The following is a 16,995-nucleotide window of genomic DNA, read 5'->3' as shown; positions in this document are numbered from 1 at the left end:
TTTCACAAGGCCCTGTAGGACGGGGTACAGTGATCACCTACAGAGGTCAGAGACAGAGAAATGTTTAAGAACACCTCGCAAAACTCCCGCCGCCTTTCCAACACCTTTTCTTTCTCACAAATACCAGCTTGCTCAACCATCTTAGTTCATAAACGAAGTAACTTAATGACACAATTCAATTTGTTATAACACGATTTAAACACGGAGATTAAGTTCTCCTGATTACATTGGGTTTAAAACACTTTCCTCAAAGGAGAAAATGAGGCCAATTTCCAAAGAAAAAGTGCACTCTAGGTTGACTTTTGCTTAACCAGAGTAGCTACAAACCAAAGAGATTAGCATACATTCTCTGGCAAACAATAGGAACGGAGGTCCAGGTCCGGGTGTGTCTGCAGTCTCGCTGTCCACGTTAAACACCCAGCACCTCTGGGGTCAGGGTTCAGGATAATTTGGGCTAAACATAAAAAATGTCAATTGCGACAAATAAACATGCGGACGTCAACCTAAAATGGGCAAAGCCTAGAGAGGAGCTTAGAACAGATGAGCATGGGAAGCTCCCCGGTTCTTTGTGCCGACCGCCCACCTCCCATCCCTTGTGCTGCCCGGGACTCCACTGCAGCCCGACCGGCAGGCAGACATCACCAGGGGCAGCGTGGGTCACCACTGGTGAAAACACGGAGCTCCAGGGGGCAAACCTACACGCCTCACAGCTCGCTCTCTCTCTCTCTCTCTCTCTCTCTCTGGTCTCCGTGCTACACACAAAAGCAGGCTTGCCAGTGAGCCCCAAGAGAGACATTCACTTTAGCTTCAAGGACAATCTAAAAACCAGCCAGCAACATTGCCCAGGGGCACCTCAGTTCAGGAAGGCACCTGGGGTCCCCTTGAAAAAACAATGTTCTTGTCTCTCAGTTCTCACTGTGACCTGGAAACACCCCTCCTCCTGGACTTCAAGAAACTGAGCCCCCCGTTCTCAGCTCTGGGGACACAGGTTTGCACCCCGACACCCATGAGCCTGGTTGTGGGTCCTCCTGCTGGCCTGACACCAACCTCGACTTCTCCTGTGTAACTCTGGGACAGTGTTTCTCAGAATCTGATGGCTCTGAAAGAGAAATTCAATCCAGTGGAAGCCTGGGGTCTGGGGGCAGGTGCTCCCAGGCTGAGGCTGGCTCCAATCAAAACAGCTTTAATTGGCTCTCCCTATGGTTTTCAATTAAAGTGCAAATCAGAGAGCTGGTAATTGATGAGAAGGTGGGTCCTGGTCAGCTTAAACCACTCTGTCAACAGAGGCCACAGTTCATTAATGCTTTAGTTAGGGTTTTTGTTTTCTTGTTGTTTATCAGGGAGGGGGCTGGCTGGTTCACACCAGAGAAAGCCAAAGGCTTCTCCCTCCTCCAGAACGTTCTTCAAACTCAATTCATACTCTCCTTTATAACAATGGGAGATGAGGCAAGAGAATCATTTCTTAAAAAGCTAGTGACATAAGATAACTCGACATGAAAGAGGTCTAGCCACTTAAGCTCCACTGAGTTTCTGATAAGTCTGCATCTAACCGAGGACCAAAGAGTGGGTTCTCCCACTGCTGCTGAGAGCAGCCTTAGGTAGGAGAAGTTCTGAAGGTGACTTGCCCTAGAGCCGGAGGCGAGGCCTCCATAAACAGCTGTTTTCTGGCAGCGGTCCTGGCCAACCCGAGTGCCAACTGTCACCAGCCCCGGGTGATTGATTCATTGCCTCTGCCAACAGAAGGTCAGCTGCTGGGAAACCTGTCAGCGTGGGATTAAAAACGATGAGTGCAAGACGGTGGAGTCAGGAGGAAAAATCCCTTCCATTACAAAACTGAAGAGAGATTCATCTCCAAAACAAAGCCACAGCTTTGGGGGGGAGGAAGGAGAGGCCCAGGAAACCATGTGCTGGGACCAAGCATGTGACAAGGGCATGGAAGAGAGAACCAAGGGTGCACGCAGAGCTGGGCTGTGTCCAGTGCCTTCACATTTCTCTGAGCAGCAAAGATGGAGTAACAACCGGTGGACAGTGACTGTATTCTCTAGTAAAATCCTTTATGTGCTTTCAGAAATGGCTGGGAGGAGAGGGAAGAGCTGGAGAAGACTCAGGAAGGCAAATTACTTGCTTCGAGGTCTCATCAACTCTGGACTCTTTGCAAACATGTCATTGTGTCCCACTCAGCCTTCCCCCACTCATCCAAGGGTTGGCTCTCAGCTATGCTCACAAGCGGGACCAGCAATAAAACCTCCATACATTGTACATCCATTGTCCATGTAGATCATGACCCAACACTGCCCATTTCACCATCACCACCAGCAGCATCACCACTACCACCACCACCCTCGTTCTCATCATTAACGTCATCATCATCATCACCATCCTCATCACCAACATCATCACCACCACGAGCACCATGACCAAAATCATCACTATCACCATCACCAACAATATCACGACCATCCTCAACACCAACATCATCAGAACCACAAGCACCATCGCCAATATCATCACTATCACCATCACCAACAATATCACGACCATCCTCAACACCAACATCTTCAGAACCACGAGCACCATCACCACCATCATCACTACCATCACCATCACCATCATATCATCACCATCCTCATCACCAACATCATCACCACCACAAGCATCATCGCCAACATCACTATCATCACCATCACCACCATCTTCATGACCATCCTCAACACCAACATCATCAGAACCATCAGCACCATGATCAACATCATCACTAACATCACCATTACCACCACCATCATCACAATCCTCATCACCAACGTCATCAGAACCACGAGCACCATCACCACCATCACCACCATCTTCATCACCATCCTCATCACCAATGTCATCAGAACCACGAGCACCATCACCACCATCATCGCTATCATCACGATCACCACCATCTTCATCACCATCCTCATCACCAACATGATCAGAACCATGAGCACCATTGCCAACATCATCACTATCATCACCATCACCACCACCATCATCACCAATCACGTCACCAACATCATCACCACCAGGAGCACCATCACCACCATCAGCAGCAGCATCCTCATCATCACCACCACCATCATGATCATCAAACTAAAATGCAAACCATACAGCATTATCCCAAGTTCATGTAATAAGTGAACATTTGTAGCAATAAAACAACAGAATACATACCCTGGCCCTTGTGGTTGACTTCTTTGGCAGCAATGACTTTGTTTATAACAGTCTGAAGGAAGTCATTCTCCCCTGCCACCCTGGGTGAAAAACGGGATGACATGTTCAGCGGCTTGTGTCGAATGGCGTCGTCCAACGCGAGCCTGGAGGGCACGGGACGACCAAGACCACAGGAGACAAAAGGGCACAGAGACCCAGAGGTCACGGTAACAAGGGAACACAAGAGATCATCGTCACCGAATGCGAGAGAGTCATCATGAATCAACGCACGACAAAGGACAGGATAGGTGACAAGAGAGACAGGGAAGAGCATTGATCAGGAAAATGCTGAACCACACAAAAGAAGTAAAGCAAACGAGGTCGACCCTATCCCCAGACATAAACATGCACCAAGCCTCCACTCCCTTTCTACCAGATAATAAAAAAGGGCACTTATCTGAAAATAATGTGGTTGGACAACATTTAATTGCAAGGAATGTTTAGATCTGTTTCTTCAATTTCAGTAATTCCTGACCATGGATGGCATAGGTCAACGGGCAGGTGGTGCAAAGGGAAAAGCAAAATCAAGACCAAAAAAAAAAAGATCCCTACAACTTAATTGCTTGGGGAACTTGGGTGACGACCAACCACTCTGCTCCATCGACCTGTGTTACCCAATGTGGCCTCTGATTATTAAGTATGAGAAGAATGGCACAGTCTTTGGAGAACACATGTCAAACTGTGACCCAATTATGAATGTAAACCATCAACATTTGGCGGTCCCGTGGACCATGAGTTGTTCATAGAAGCTACACTAAAACCAACAGGTAAGTACAAACAGGCACCACGTGCAAAGAGAAATACCACGTAGCACAGCAAACACAGCATGCAATGAGAGCAAGAAAATGGACATCAAGTGCCTAACGCTTAAAATCATTTCCAGAACCAAGGCCAAGTGTGAGCCCACATTACTCAAGAGAGCTGAGGACTGCTTTCATTTACTTCACCAAGTTAAAAAAGACAGAAAGAAAAAGATATGCACTGTGTTTCCTTCCCTAAAACTTATCCTGTGATAGAATAAATCAGTTTTAATGGAGCAAAAAACAGTTTCATTAGCATGGCATTTCCCAAAGAACTGGTTTCATTGCTTATTTTGCTATTAAAATCATGCTGCTCTTTTGTTTCAAGCACTGGAAATATTAATCTGTGTATTAGTCTTCTTTTAATGGAGCAAGGAGTCACAAATTACAGTAAGAGTTGAACGTGTAACAGTATTTTTTAAGATGGGAGTTTGCTATAAGACAGAAAAAGATGGCGGCAATATGCTAGCTCAGATGGCTCCTAACATGTCCCACTGAAATTTAAACTAGGGAATCTAAAACTAATAACTCTCCGAACTTTTCAAACAATAACCCACAGTTCCTTTTTTTTCTTTGACTTTTCCCAGAAGATACTAGCAGGCAACAGGTAATTTAAACTCAGTGGTACATCAGGGCATCAGGAAACTCTGAGGTCTAATAGATAAAACAGCATTCAAATCAGCACTGGGCTACATTATTTCTCATGGGCAAAAGAAGCAACTTAATATTATCATTTTTTAAGGGTATATTTTATTTATTACCTCAATATCTGCCCATGTTCGAAGATGATGTTTCCCTTGTTTACTGAGGAAACTTCCAGATCGTGCAGAACTGGTAACTATCCTTGTAACTATCTTCACTGGGTGGGGTTACAAGGACGTACTATCCAACAGGATGTTCTGCAATGATGGGAATGCTCCAGATCCGCAATGATAAATACGGTAGCCACCAGCTACCTGTGGTACTGAACACTTTAAATGGGACTAGTGTAAATGAAGAACTAAGTATTTACTTTTATTCAATCTTCACTAATTTAAATAGCCACATGTAGCTCATGATTACCATACTGGACAGAAGGTTACCATATTGGGCAGAAGAGCAACTCTAACAGAATAAAGCCACAAAACACCTGTGTCTCCAGTTCTGTGTAGCGAGACACCCATTTCATGCTCGCTAATGCAGTGTTTTCAGTTAGTCTCATGTTGGGAAGATCACAAAAATTTCCACTGAGCAGACTGTGGAATTTCCTAGACTAGACTAGAATTTCCTTCTGACTAGACCACCTGCCAGCAAAGAAAACCACTCTAATCCCATCTTAAACACGTGGTTCTCCAGCCTGGGGCCGAGCGCGGGGATCCCCCATGCAAGAATGGGTGGTACAAAGAGGAGCCTCGCTCACAGCTCCAGCCCGCCTTACCCCCGGGAGACTCGCTCAGCCACACGCTGGGGATCACCAGCCTCCAGGCCTCCTTGGCCAACACCTGAACACAAGGTACAGGTCCTAAAATAAATTTTTTTTCCAAGCATGGAACCACTTAAGTAAAAGCAGAAATGGGAAGAGGCAGAAGGCGGAGCATTCTAAACAGGTCATGCCAACACGCCTTATGGTCACCTCTTCTAAGACTTCCCTCCCCCAGGAGGAAACTGTCTCTTCTGATTATCTTAAACCACTCTAAACCCCTTCCTCTCCATGGCGTCTGAGATGGAGAAGTGCCCAGTGAAATGGCTGCGGACTGTTACATAGGTACTCTCTCACCTTACTCTCCAAGGAAATAACTGATTCTTTTGACCATTTCCATGGGATCTACCTTCCAATCAGAGAATCAATTTAACAAATCTCCTCTAAATGTTTTCCAAGCTTCCCGCACCTCTCCACACGCTCAGCTTCCGAACTAGATAAACCCTAAGAGTGGCGAGCACAGACCCAGTCCACTCGAAGCAACCCAGAGACAGAAAATCAGCAGCATGATTATTTGCTTCCAGCATTCTTTCTCGCCTTACAAAACAATTCATAATTATTTTGTTCAGTTTTCTATTTTAAAAGGAGCCACCTCCCGTGATGAATTTGAATGTACTGTATTTTGAGTACGTGAATAGCTACTAGAAAACATCCATGATGCAGAGAATCACGCATGCTCACAGAAGGGTATTTCTGCGTGTCCCATGTAATATAAGGTGACTCCCCTGAAACACACAGAAAACGTCTCCATGCAAGACCATTAAGCAACTGTAACCCAAGATTCCTGGGGCTACAAAATGCCATGTACGACAGCAGTGATTCCACAAATTCTTCATTATTAGAAAAGAAGCAATCTCTATTGGTACTGAACTTATAAACTTAGTTTCCAAGAGAATTACTACAAACACATGTTCTCCATGTTCTATCCCGTCGATGCTCTGATGGCTCCATACTTACGGCTGAAAGGGAATGAAGTGCTGCTTGTCTTCGTCGTCAACTTTCCCATTTATGATATCTGTTACATCCATCACTGGGGACAAGAAAAGAACACTGTTTTGTATAAGTGCTATAATCAGAGAAAACAAACAAAAAGGAACAGCAGATTGTCTTCTGACCAACAACAGCATAAACCGTGCAGCGGCAATATTTTTTTTTTTTTTAAATAGCTGAGTTTACAGCACTTCCATGTTCAAAAGAAAAATGAAGTTATATGAAAATGCTGGCCCAATGGGGTTCAAACAGCAGAGTTCCACTTAGCACACTCCTTTGCCTGGGGGCGCCTGGGTGGCTCAGTCCGTTAAGCGTCTGACGTTGGCTCAGGCCATGATCCCGGGGTCCTGGGATCAAGCCCATGTCACACTCCCTGCTCAACTGGGAGCCTGTTTCTCCCTCTTCCTCTGCCTGTCTCTCCTCCACTTGTGCACTCTCTCTCTGATAAATAAAATCTTTTCTTTATTTTAAAATAATTTTAAAAATAAATCCATTCATTCATTCATTCATTCATTCATTCATTCATTCCTTTGCTTAGGATACAAGAGACACTTTAGAGATGCACTGCCCAGCAGTACGTCCTGTGATGAGATGTTCTGGAACCACAGGCATCTGAAATGTGGTGGTAGGACGGAATTTTTCCTTTGAATTCATTCTTCTACATAACAACCGCCCATGGCCAGGGCCGACCACACTGCCTGGCCCAGCTCTGGGGCATCTGAAAGTTCTCGCATTGCCCCGAGTGACATCATGATAGTAAAGTCACTGCCATCCACCAACCCGCTGCACGCCCCCATCTGTGGACACTCTTCCAAGAGGCACCAGACCAGCGATTCCTCACCATCACCTCCCACACAACTGAGGAAATTCAGGCTCAAGGACACAATCGGATGACCCTGCCCCAAGTCAGACAGCCAGAAAATCTCTGCTGGTCAAGCTCTGACCGACACAGCCAGAGACCCCAAGAAGAACAGTCCTGGACAGTCACCCTCTCTCTACTTGATCACCACCCCTGACCCCAGAGAGGTGGGCAGCAGGCCTGCTTCTCTCTTCATGGTGCCTTCCTTGGTGTCCACAGCCATTAACTTCAAATGCGGACAATTTCCATTTCTACCACCCGACCCCCAGAAATGGGGAGGGCTCTAGAGGACCAGAAGAGGGGCAATGCCTGCTCCTAGCTGGTCCAGTGGAGCCCAGGGAGCCCCTGGGTATGCTCCCAGGCAGAACGCAGCCTCACGTCCTCTGCTATACCAGTGTTCCTCCCAGAGCAAAGAGCCTATGCGTGTGCTGAGAGATGCAGGTCGCAGAAGCACACACGAACTGGAACATCCGGTTGCGGCTGCTCTGCAGTGTGTAGCCTGGACCACAGTCTCCACCTCCCAGAAGATGCTCCCTGCTTGAAGCCTTCTTAGAGGCAAGCCATTGGCTCTAGGTGCACCTATTGTTGGATGCTCCCGTGACCAAGACCACACTTCTAGCACCAGCCTGGAACTCTGGGCCATGACACGAGGCGTCTGAGCCTCGGACACCACCTGCTGCCCGTAAGCCACGGTGGCCCGCCTGCCTATGTGTCTGCACACCTCTACCCTCCATCACAGAGCTGATCCCGCCAGCTGAGTGTGTCCCCTGGTCAAACACGCCCAGTGTCTGCCTTGGGAACACATCAGGAACCCAAGTCTCGCAGGAAAGCAGCGAGGAAGCAAGGATGGTGACTGGCATCCAGGCAGGAGAAGGCAGCCTTCATCCCCTATGTCCTGGAAGGGACCGCCCTCCCAGCAGCTCCCAGGACCCCCTCCCAAGCCCAGAGGTGAAGGCCGTGACAATATGGACAGATTTCGTGGGGTGTCTCCCTCACGGCCACTTGCAGCATGCTGGCCCGTGCCACGAAAGATCTTGCTCTGGCTGGGAGTCCGGCACAAGCCCAGCTACACGGAATCTGAATGACATATGTCTTAACGATGCTTTTTGCTTTCTTGTACTTTTTATATCCCTGCCGTTGCAGCATATTAAGAGAGAAATGTGACATGATATTTTCATAGAAGGCTTCCAGAGAACCATGGGCTTAAAGGTCCACGACACGTTCATCTGGGCTCTGTCGACATAAACACGCATAAGTTATTCTGGATAAAACCTCAGTAAGTTCCTATATGGGAATGGGAATTGCACCAAAATGGGCAGAAGCTGATTACCAAAAAGGTGACCCACCTTCTGAGGTGGGGAGCGAACAGCCAGTGGGAGAACACCCTGAGTAGGTCACGGGTGCTCCCGACCTCAGGACGGCCCCACCGGCATGCTCCGCGCCGCACGCGACACAAGGAGGAAGGAGTGTGATGGCAGCGGCCTGCTGTCCGCTGTCTACTTCAAGATAACTGTGCCCTCCTCACTGCAGGGCCCACAGTGGCTCACAGGTGATGCTGGTTAAAGCAGCAATTCTAATTTAACTGGCAGGCTGTGGGGGCTGGGCAAGAATACATTTTTCAATAGTTCTCCAAACCATTCTCAGGTACAGTTAGCATCAAGAATCACTGCATTCAAGTATCTATCTTTCACACCAAAAACATGTAGCTGTCTTCACCCTCCCCCAGCAAGCTGGGGACACCTCACCTTCCTCCAGCAGAATGGGGACACCTTCACCTTCCCCCAGCAGACCGGGGGGGACACTCTCACCTTCCCCCAGCAGACTGGGGGGGCACCTTCACCTTCCCCCAAGCAGACTGGGGGGACACTCTCACCTTCCCCCCAGCAGACCGGGGGCACCTTCACCTTCCCCCAAGCAGACCAGGGACACTCTCACCTTCCCCCCACTTCCCCCAGCAGATGTGACTCATCTCTCCCTTTCCCTGAGGTGTTAGCAAAATAACAGAACACAAGCATGGAAGCCAGACGACACCTATTTCAAGATAACCATGTCCTCCTCGCGATCTGCTCTCCTTCTACCTCTTCATCACTTGGACTCTGCAGTGCAAATTCCCTCCTAAATCAACCGATCCCCAAGTCCAGAAACTCTGAAAGCATCCAGTGGCTGGCTTTCCTCCAGGCTGAGAATGTGGGTCAGGGTCTCCCTCAGGAGATGGGATCTGCTTGAAAACCAAATATATGATTTACATCTGAAACTTGCAGACTGAAGCCTCCTGAGCTGCACGTCCACAGAAACCACAAAGAAAAGAAGACTTTTTTCTTCTAACAGAAGAGTTGATAAATCAGAGCAGCCTGCTGTCCAGCATTCAGCTGCAGCGGCCGACTCACAGTGAAAGTGAAGATCCTGAAACTCTGGGGAAAAGGAGAGGGGGGCATTACCGGCCACTCCGAAAGGCCGCCGCAAGCCTGAGGTCAGTTTCCTGGTGTTGTTGTCCCTCAGCTCCATGCGACCCACTCGAACGATTTGACAAACAAAACTGATTTTGTCCCTTTTCAGGTCTTTGCTTCCGAGGTCCTAGAAATATTAATTTCCATAAATTATTTTAGAGAACCATTACTCAGTGAAGGTTCAATTGAAACAGACAGTAAAAAGATGGATTGAGATGCTCTTCTCGGACCACTTTTTAGCATCTTAATAAGTTATTCACATAACAAAAAGGAACTGAGTAACAACAGTCCATATTAATGTTAAGCAAACTTCGGATACAAGTTTAAGAGAGTGCTGGGGTAGATCTCTGCCACGGGGATTCACAGGGAAGCTAGAGACCCAGAACAGCTCTGGGAAGGCATTTTGTCATTACTGAATTCCCATGGATTGCAGGCATCCCAAGGACCCATGCTCCAGCAGGGAGGAAGACAGAGGGAGGTCGTTAAAAATAATCATTAGGATGGTGGATGATTCAAATGAACTGCTTTGGGTGTACTTACAGTAAAGACAGCTCGCAAATTATGTAATCTGTCTATATCTTTAGGCAATCCTGAACTGGACCAGCGAACCAGGTAGTTTTCACTTGAAAACAAAAGAAATAAAAGCGAATTCATTTTCCAAATACAACACGGCACTAAACAGACACCCACACTGATTTATGATTACCATCAACGAGGTCCACAATGCAGGAGACTGCATGAGCTCAAAAATGTCACCATGCCACACAGAGCGGCTCTTCCATTAACATGTAAGTCATCTCCCACACAAGGTAGCAGTTGCGAAGGGTCAGTACAAAACCCTTGAGGGGTTGTCATTTGGGATGTCTAGGGTTACAACTGCAGTGGAACTATTTGCAAATGTCATTTCAAAGTTCATTATTTTAAGAGCATTACTGGTTTATTTAGACCGATTATAATCCAAAATTCAGCATTCATTCATTTACAGCATAAAAAAACACTGCACGACTAGTTCATAGCCTATAACAAACAACTATGCTAAATACCTAAATTGAATCTTAATAAGAAATGAAGTCCATATCAGAAATGAGGATGAAATTCATCCATTTATTCTGTTTTCTGTCACATACTAACTCTTCAATTTTTGAATAATACAGGGGTGCCTGGGTGACTTGTTGGTTAAGCACCCGACTCTTGATTTTGGCTTAGGTCAAGATCTCAAGGTCATGAGATCGAGCCCTGTATCAGGCTACGCCCTAGGAGTGGAGTCCGCCTAAGACCCATTCTCTCTCTTTCTCTCTCTTCCCTTCCCCACCCTCACACGCATGTGCACGCTTTCTCTCTTTAAAAAAATGTGAATGATATAAATGAAGAAGTTTCCGTTTTAAATGCATACACATACACACGTCACACATAATCTAAACCGTCATTTTTCCATATGGACAAAGTGAACGTTATACTGAGAGACAAAAGCTAGAACTAGGAAAAGAGACCATATTACAAGTGACAGGAACAGCAGAGACAAGATTTATAATATTTACATTTATACTATTTTGTTCAACAAATTGTTCACCATATATTAAGTGAGAGCACTGTAGCAGGCACTGGTCAAGATGCTACTTTCCAGCCAATCGTGTTGCAGAAATAACAACGGGCCAAAGGTCCAAAAATACAACTTACAAAAAACTAAAAGCTTAAAAGATTAAGATAAGAATGATACTCCTTTGGGGGAGAGGGGGCGGTCTAGAAACATAGAACCTTATAAGGACAATGCAGGAAGCAATCAGTTCAATCTTCAGTTGCCAGGTCCCTGAAACATCACAAGACCAAACTACGTTCAAATACCCACATGCGGGCAGGGAAGAAGAGAGGGGACGCTGGCCCAGAGCCCAAGCCCTGCCATTACGAAGTCCCAAAACAGCACTGGCTTCAGCTGCTGGGGGAAGCCCGGCCAGCGGACGACCCCCCGTGCTATCTTTGAGAGCAACAAGTAGGGCGGTTCCAGTGCCGTTCTCCTAACACGAACCCACTAACCAGAGAGGAAAGCCTGCGGCAGGGACGCATCACTGACCTGATGAATTTGGACTCCACAGGGTCATAAAGAGACATGAGCACCTCGGCATCTTCCCCGATTTTACAAACCACATTTTTGAGGTTGACAAACAAGGCCAGAGAAGGGGTGGCAGCAAACTTCGCTTGTCTGTTAATATCTACGTTCTGCTTTTGGGACTAAGTAGAAATAAAACAGAAAGTGGAAATTAGCAATACCCTCGCTTTCTTTATTCTCCCTCACTTTCTTTAACATCAACCCTCGCTTTATTTTCGACAGAAGAAGAAACTATGTGCAACCGGTTGGCCTAACACAGCAAAGCCACAAGTCACTTCCTTGCCCCACTTCAAGTTCTCAACACATGCACACACCCAAAGGAGAAGTAATTACAACCCTCTGCAAAGGTCAAAATCCCATCAGAGTTTGTCCTGAGTCCTGTCCTCAGGTACCCGAGGGTCTCCTCAATCGATCACAATGGCGTTTGCAAGCATACTTGCTTAATTTTCGTTTCTGCATCCGGCTAAATCCTCCAAGGACATTTCTGTCTTATTCACTGTTATGTCCTCAGGAGGAGGCACACAGCAGGTGCTCAATGAAGACTCGCTGAATGAATGGCTGACTCAATCAGCTGATTTCTGAATAGCTGCTAGAGAGAAGATCCCGTGACAGACCAGATAGGATGAAGACCAGTGAGACATGTGCTCCCTGACCTCATCGAGCTTAGAGTATGTCACTCCGTGGGCTCCTATCAAAGAGGAAATGCAGAATCGAGTCCTGTTTCCCACAGTATGAGAACACGAAGTCAATGTCATTAAGACCCTGCCTCCTGAGACAGAGCAAGTGCTTTACAACCCTCCCCCAACCAAAGGATGAAACTCTTTCCGGTCATCAGCAGCATGTTTTGACCTGGGTTCCTTTCCATTCGTCACTGCATGAAGTGTGCGGTTCAGTTGTGCTTCTGGGGGATTTTCTAGTGCAAATTCTGGGCTTCACTGGCATTTTATTACTGTTGAAAGCAGTTACGGAGGAAAGGTACTTCAGACGTAAACGGGTACATTCTGGAGAATAGAACTTACCTTTTCTTCCTGCAATCTTTCCTCCACTTGTTTAGAAGCTATTTCGTGAGCTCTAAAGAGACTAATCGTGCTAGTTAGTTCTGGATCCAAAATGTTCCCGTCTTCATCTCTCACCACCAAGTCCAGGTCGAGAATTCTACAACAAGAAGCATCCAGAACTTCATGGACACAAACCAAGGGCGTTGAAGTGTGGGTTACTAAGTACTACGTGCACAGCGTGGACAGTTTGAAGCATACACCTGCTGTGTATATTCGGGGGAGGGGTGGGATATATAGCATGTACAGATGGAGTGTCTATATGTGTGTAGTCATTCCTCATATATATGTATATATGCAATGATATACAAACCCACATGCCCAAATACTTAAAACTGGTCGTTGTGACTGTCCCATCATCACTAAGCTAGGGAGAAGAGGGAGGAAGAGCCGGAGCAGAGGTATATTCTATTCTGGTCAGTTTTATCACACAGCTTTCCTTGTACGTACAGCCAGTTCTAATCCCCAAATAATCCCACCAGAAGATCTTCCGTAAAGACATTCTATTATGTTTCAATACCAAACATGTGGAAGTTACCCACAATAACATTAAGCAACTTTCTGGCCAGATGGCTAAACATAGTAGCCAACTTAAAACACGAGCAGCATCTGTCTAATAAGTCTGTCCATCTATATCTGGAAATGTCTTTTGGGCAACATTCTGTTCCCCAAATCCAAGAAAACTGTTAGGTGATTTTTAGCACAGTTTTCATTTAAAGAATAAACAAAGACCATTACGTAAAGAAACAAACCAGGAGCTGTGCTATGTGATGTGTTATGGTTTTCTTTTTAATAAGATATGAGGCTCTTAACCACAGATGCCTTATAGTTTGCCTTTGGGATTTTCTTCCTGTGATTAACAAGTCTATAGAAGCAGGAACTTTTCGGGCTTTTTTTAAGCATACAGCAATGTAAAGAGTCTGCTGAAGGAAAGATAAATTTCAATTAAGTAACACCTTTAACAGTTACAGTTTTAGGAGGGAAGTTGACTTGGTAATAATGACTCCAACGAGAAAAATTCATCTCTGACCTCTCTTCTCTGAAAGTCACACACCTTAACACTGGATAGGAGTCTGGTACCATGTCAGGCAGGATCATTCTGCTAGATATGCTGGGCCACTGCACCATTTGGAAGGCCATCACAAAGACCTTGTTTTTCCCTGTAAATAAAGACCTTGTTTTTCCCTGTAAATATCTACTGAGTAAATCTACTGATGGTGAAGCAGAACCAACTGGTCCTGTCAGCAACAAGAGGGTAAACAGGCTTTTAAACAAAGAGTCAGAGGCTTTTTGCTCTGCATGAAAACAGCCTCAGTAGTTGCAGTGATTGTGGGGTGCCTCAAGAGGAAGAGAAAAACATTTTTAAAAAAGAAAAAAATAAATTTGGGCCCTCATCAGTTGTCTCTGCAACATGTTCCACTAACGAGGAAAAGCCCCTCTCCCAAATATTACAGCTCATCCAAACCATAAACCTGCCCCTGGGAGGAGTCAGCGCTGGTATGGGTAGGGCCAATGCTAATGAGACGGGGAGAGAATCCTTCCCTGCATGGGCGGAGCCAGTGCTGGTGTAGGCAGGATCAATGCTAGTATGGGTGGAGTCAATGCTAATGAGGCAGGGAGAGAATCCTTTCCTGTATGGGCGGAGCCAGTGCTGGCCTAGGCCTATCTACAAAGCACCTGGCTTTAGGAGGAGGGGCCACAGAGAAACAGGCTCCCTAAGGAGCAGAGAGGCCCAGGCTATGTACCAGCCTGCTGCATACCTCTTTTTTTTTTTTCTTTTTTAAAGATTTTATTTATTGATTTGACAGACAGAGAGGCAGGCAGAGAGAGAAGCAGGCTCCCTGCTGAGCGGAGAGCCCAATGCGGGGCTCGATCCCCGAGTCCTGGGATCATGACCTGAGGTGAAGGCAGCGGCTTTAACCCACTGAGCCACCCAGGCGCCCCCTGCTGCATACATCTTGCCATGTGCTCCTCCTCTCACTGCTGCCATGACAGGTGGTCAGATCATTTCACAGAAGCAGTAACCTAAGCTCAGGGAACCATCTAGAAGAACCCAGAGCCTGGATTCTGAGCCAGAACACTCTCATGGCCGCGTCTAGGCTCCTCCCAGAATGCCACATGGAAAATGGTACAGGAAGTGGCCTGTCAGGGGTCTTCTTCATGCCAATCATTCTGTGTATTTTGCAGCAACGGGTGCTCACATGGCTCTGATTTACGGTGAACTTCTACTATCACAGTAGAACTTAGCAGAGCAAGAGGTCAAAAACAGTCCTAATAAGGACTGTATTTCCGATCAAAGTAGTAAATTATGTTTTGAAACACTTCCTTTCTTAACTAGATTATTCCATGACATGATGTACTTTGGTTCTTCCCACAGCCAAATTAAGCAGGTGGTTTCTGAACATAAGTTTAAAATACAATATTCCAACAGAAAACAGAATCAAAGCTCCAAAAGTTTGTTGTTGTTCTTCGTCGTTTTCTTATTTAAGCAGGTCCTCATGAAATGGTTTTCCCTGCAACAATATCTAATATCCTACACACAGCTTTAGTGGGGCAAGGGGGTAGGGGAGAAACACCTTCTCCTGTTGGTCTTTTAATCCAAATACTACATCTAAGTAATAATGTTTTTTTAGAAACTTTTCACACTTGAAAGGATGAAGTACTAGAAAACAACATTATGTTATAATTCTACCCAGGGCAACTTTCAGCTAAACAGCTGGGGGCAAACTTCTCCCAGTCTCTGGGCACACAGTCCTAATATGTAAAATGAGAGGTTCTGACTCTCCCAGAAGTTCCCCAATCTGCAATCCAGCATGGTCCAACCCTATTTTTAAAAACTGCGATTTCCAGCCAGCATTCCACATCTTAGAAATCAAAATCTTCAGGAGTAGGTCCCACAATTTTATATTTTGAAAGCTCAAAGGAATGATTCTGATAGAGACCAGTATCTGGGAATCCTATGACCAGATCATTTTTAAACGCCTCTTGCAGCTCTGACATTATAGGAATAACTAGAGAGTTATCCCGTGGGAAAGGGCAGGGCCTCACTCAGATCACAGACGAGGCAGTTCGATCCTGCTCAGCATCAGGAAGGCTAGCGAACACTGGCACGCCCAGTGAGCGCTGTAGAGAAGGGAGTGCACCACTGCTGAAGGCATTCAAGCAGAGCTGAGTGGAGGCCCACTGTAGACAGGAACTTTTGCAAAAAACATCCTTACACAAAGCACAATTGGTTGTTGTTTATCTGAGATTCAGATTTCGCTGGCTGTATCTGGGTTTGCCAAACCTGGAGCCCCTGGCCCAGTGTTAAGTTTCAAGGTGACCTCTGACGTCCCTTCCAACTCTTAGAACTTAGGGTTCCACAAAGCAACCCAGTGCTTGTTATTGCACAAAGTATCCCTAGGTCTGAACTCCAAGTCAAGAACTGTGAGCAGAAAACAAAAGAAGTCCCTTGTCAGGGAAAATCAGAGCAGTGCCACCTATGGAAGAGTGAAAACGACAGGCCACCCCAGCCCCAGCTTCTTGCAGATCACTACAGGTTTCGACAATGTCTCTGAAAACTCCTGATTTTTAGAATCCAACAGAAAATAACCCATCCTTTCAAAAATGAAAACTCGCCGTTATTGTGATGTCAGAAATTATTTTTTATGATAAAATAGGATTTCAGCCTCCTCAAGGCTTACGGTAATGTTATTAGATTGGATAATTTAAGCATGAAATCATCTTTCAAATAAACAAACCTGTTTCCATAATCAATTTTGGCAGTGACCTTCTTCTTCAGTTCTTTGAGCTCATCCTGCGGCAGAGTTCCAGAAAGAATCTGCGACCGCCACTCAATGAGGTCGTAGATCATGTGCCGCACACTTCGGAACATCTCCCTGTTGTCTTGCTGCAGGGGGGACAAAAGCTGTGCGTGAAGCTCTTGGTAGAAACAAGCACTGCGGATGGTTTTCCAAATGCACGTGCAGCACAGACTTTACGTGATGGGATTCAGTCAATGTCAAAAGCATGAAACAGGAACACATGATATGGAGTCTGCTTCCCATC

The 16,995-nt window shown here is 46.1% G+C and overlaps 1 protein-coding gene across 4 annotated transcripts in view; it reads right to left on the bottom strand.

The window, feature by feature from the left end:
- DOCK1 (dedicator of cytokinesis 1) overlaps positions 1–16,995 on the bottom strand; it is a 490,751-nt gene that overhangs the window by 403,457 nt on the left and 70,299 nt on the right. For 3 of the 4 annotated variants that reach the window (XM_059398808.1, XM_059398805.1, XM_059398807.1), the window contains 7 exons: positions 16,689–16,837; positions 12,913–13,048; positions 11,858–12,015; positions 10,330–10,411; positions 9,781–9,916; positions 6,451–6,523; positions 3,196–3,338 (listed from right to left, as the gene is read on the bottom strand). In XM_059398808.1, coding sequence (XP_059254791.1) covers positions 3,196–3,338; positions 6,451–6,523; positions 9,781–9,916; positions 10,330–10,411; positions 11,858–12,015; positions 12,913–13,048; positions 16,689–16,837 — 877 coding nt within the window. The remainder of the gene's footprint in view (positions 1–3,195; positions 3,339–6,450; positions 6,524–9,780; positions 9,917–10,329; positions 10,412–11,857; positions 12,016–12,912; positions 13,049–16,688; positions 16,838–16,995) is intronic. The other variant, XM_059398806.1, reaches the window with a different exon arrangement.

The sequence above is a fragment of the Mustela nigripes genome, chromosome 4 (assembly GCF_022355385.1).
Source record: "Mustela nigripes isolate SB6536 chromosome 4, MUSNIG.SB6536, whole genome shotgun sequence".
Classification (NCBI taxonomy): domain Eukaryota; kingdom Metazoa; phylum Chordata; class Mammalia; order Carnivora; family Mustelidae; genus Mustela; species Mustela nigripes.
Note: the sequence above shows the minus strand (reverse complement) of the source record. Positions and strands in the feature narration are given on the sequence as shown.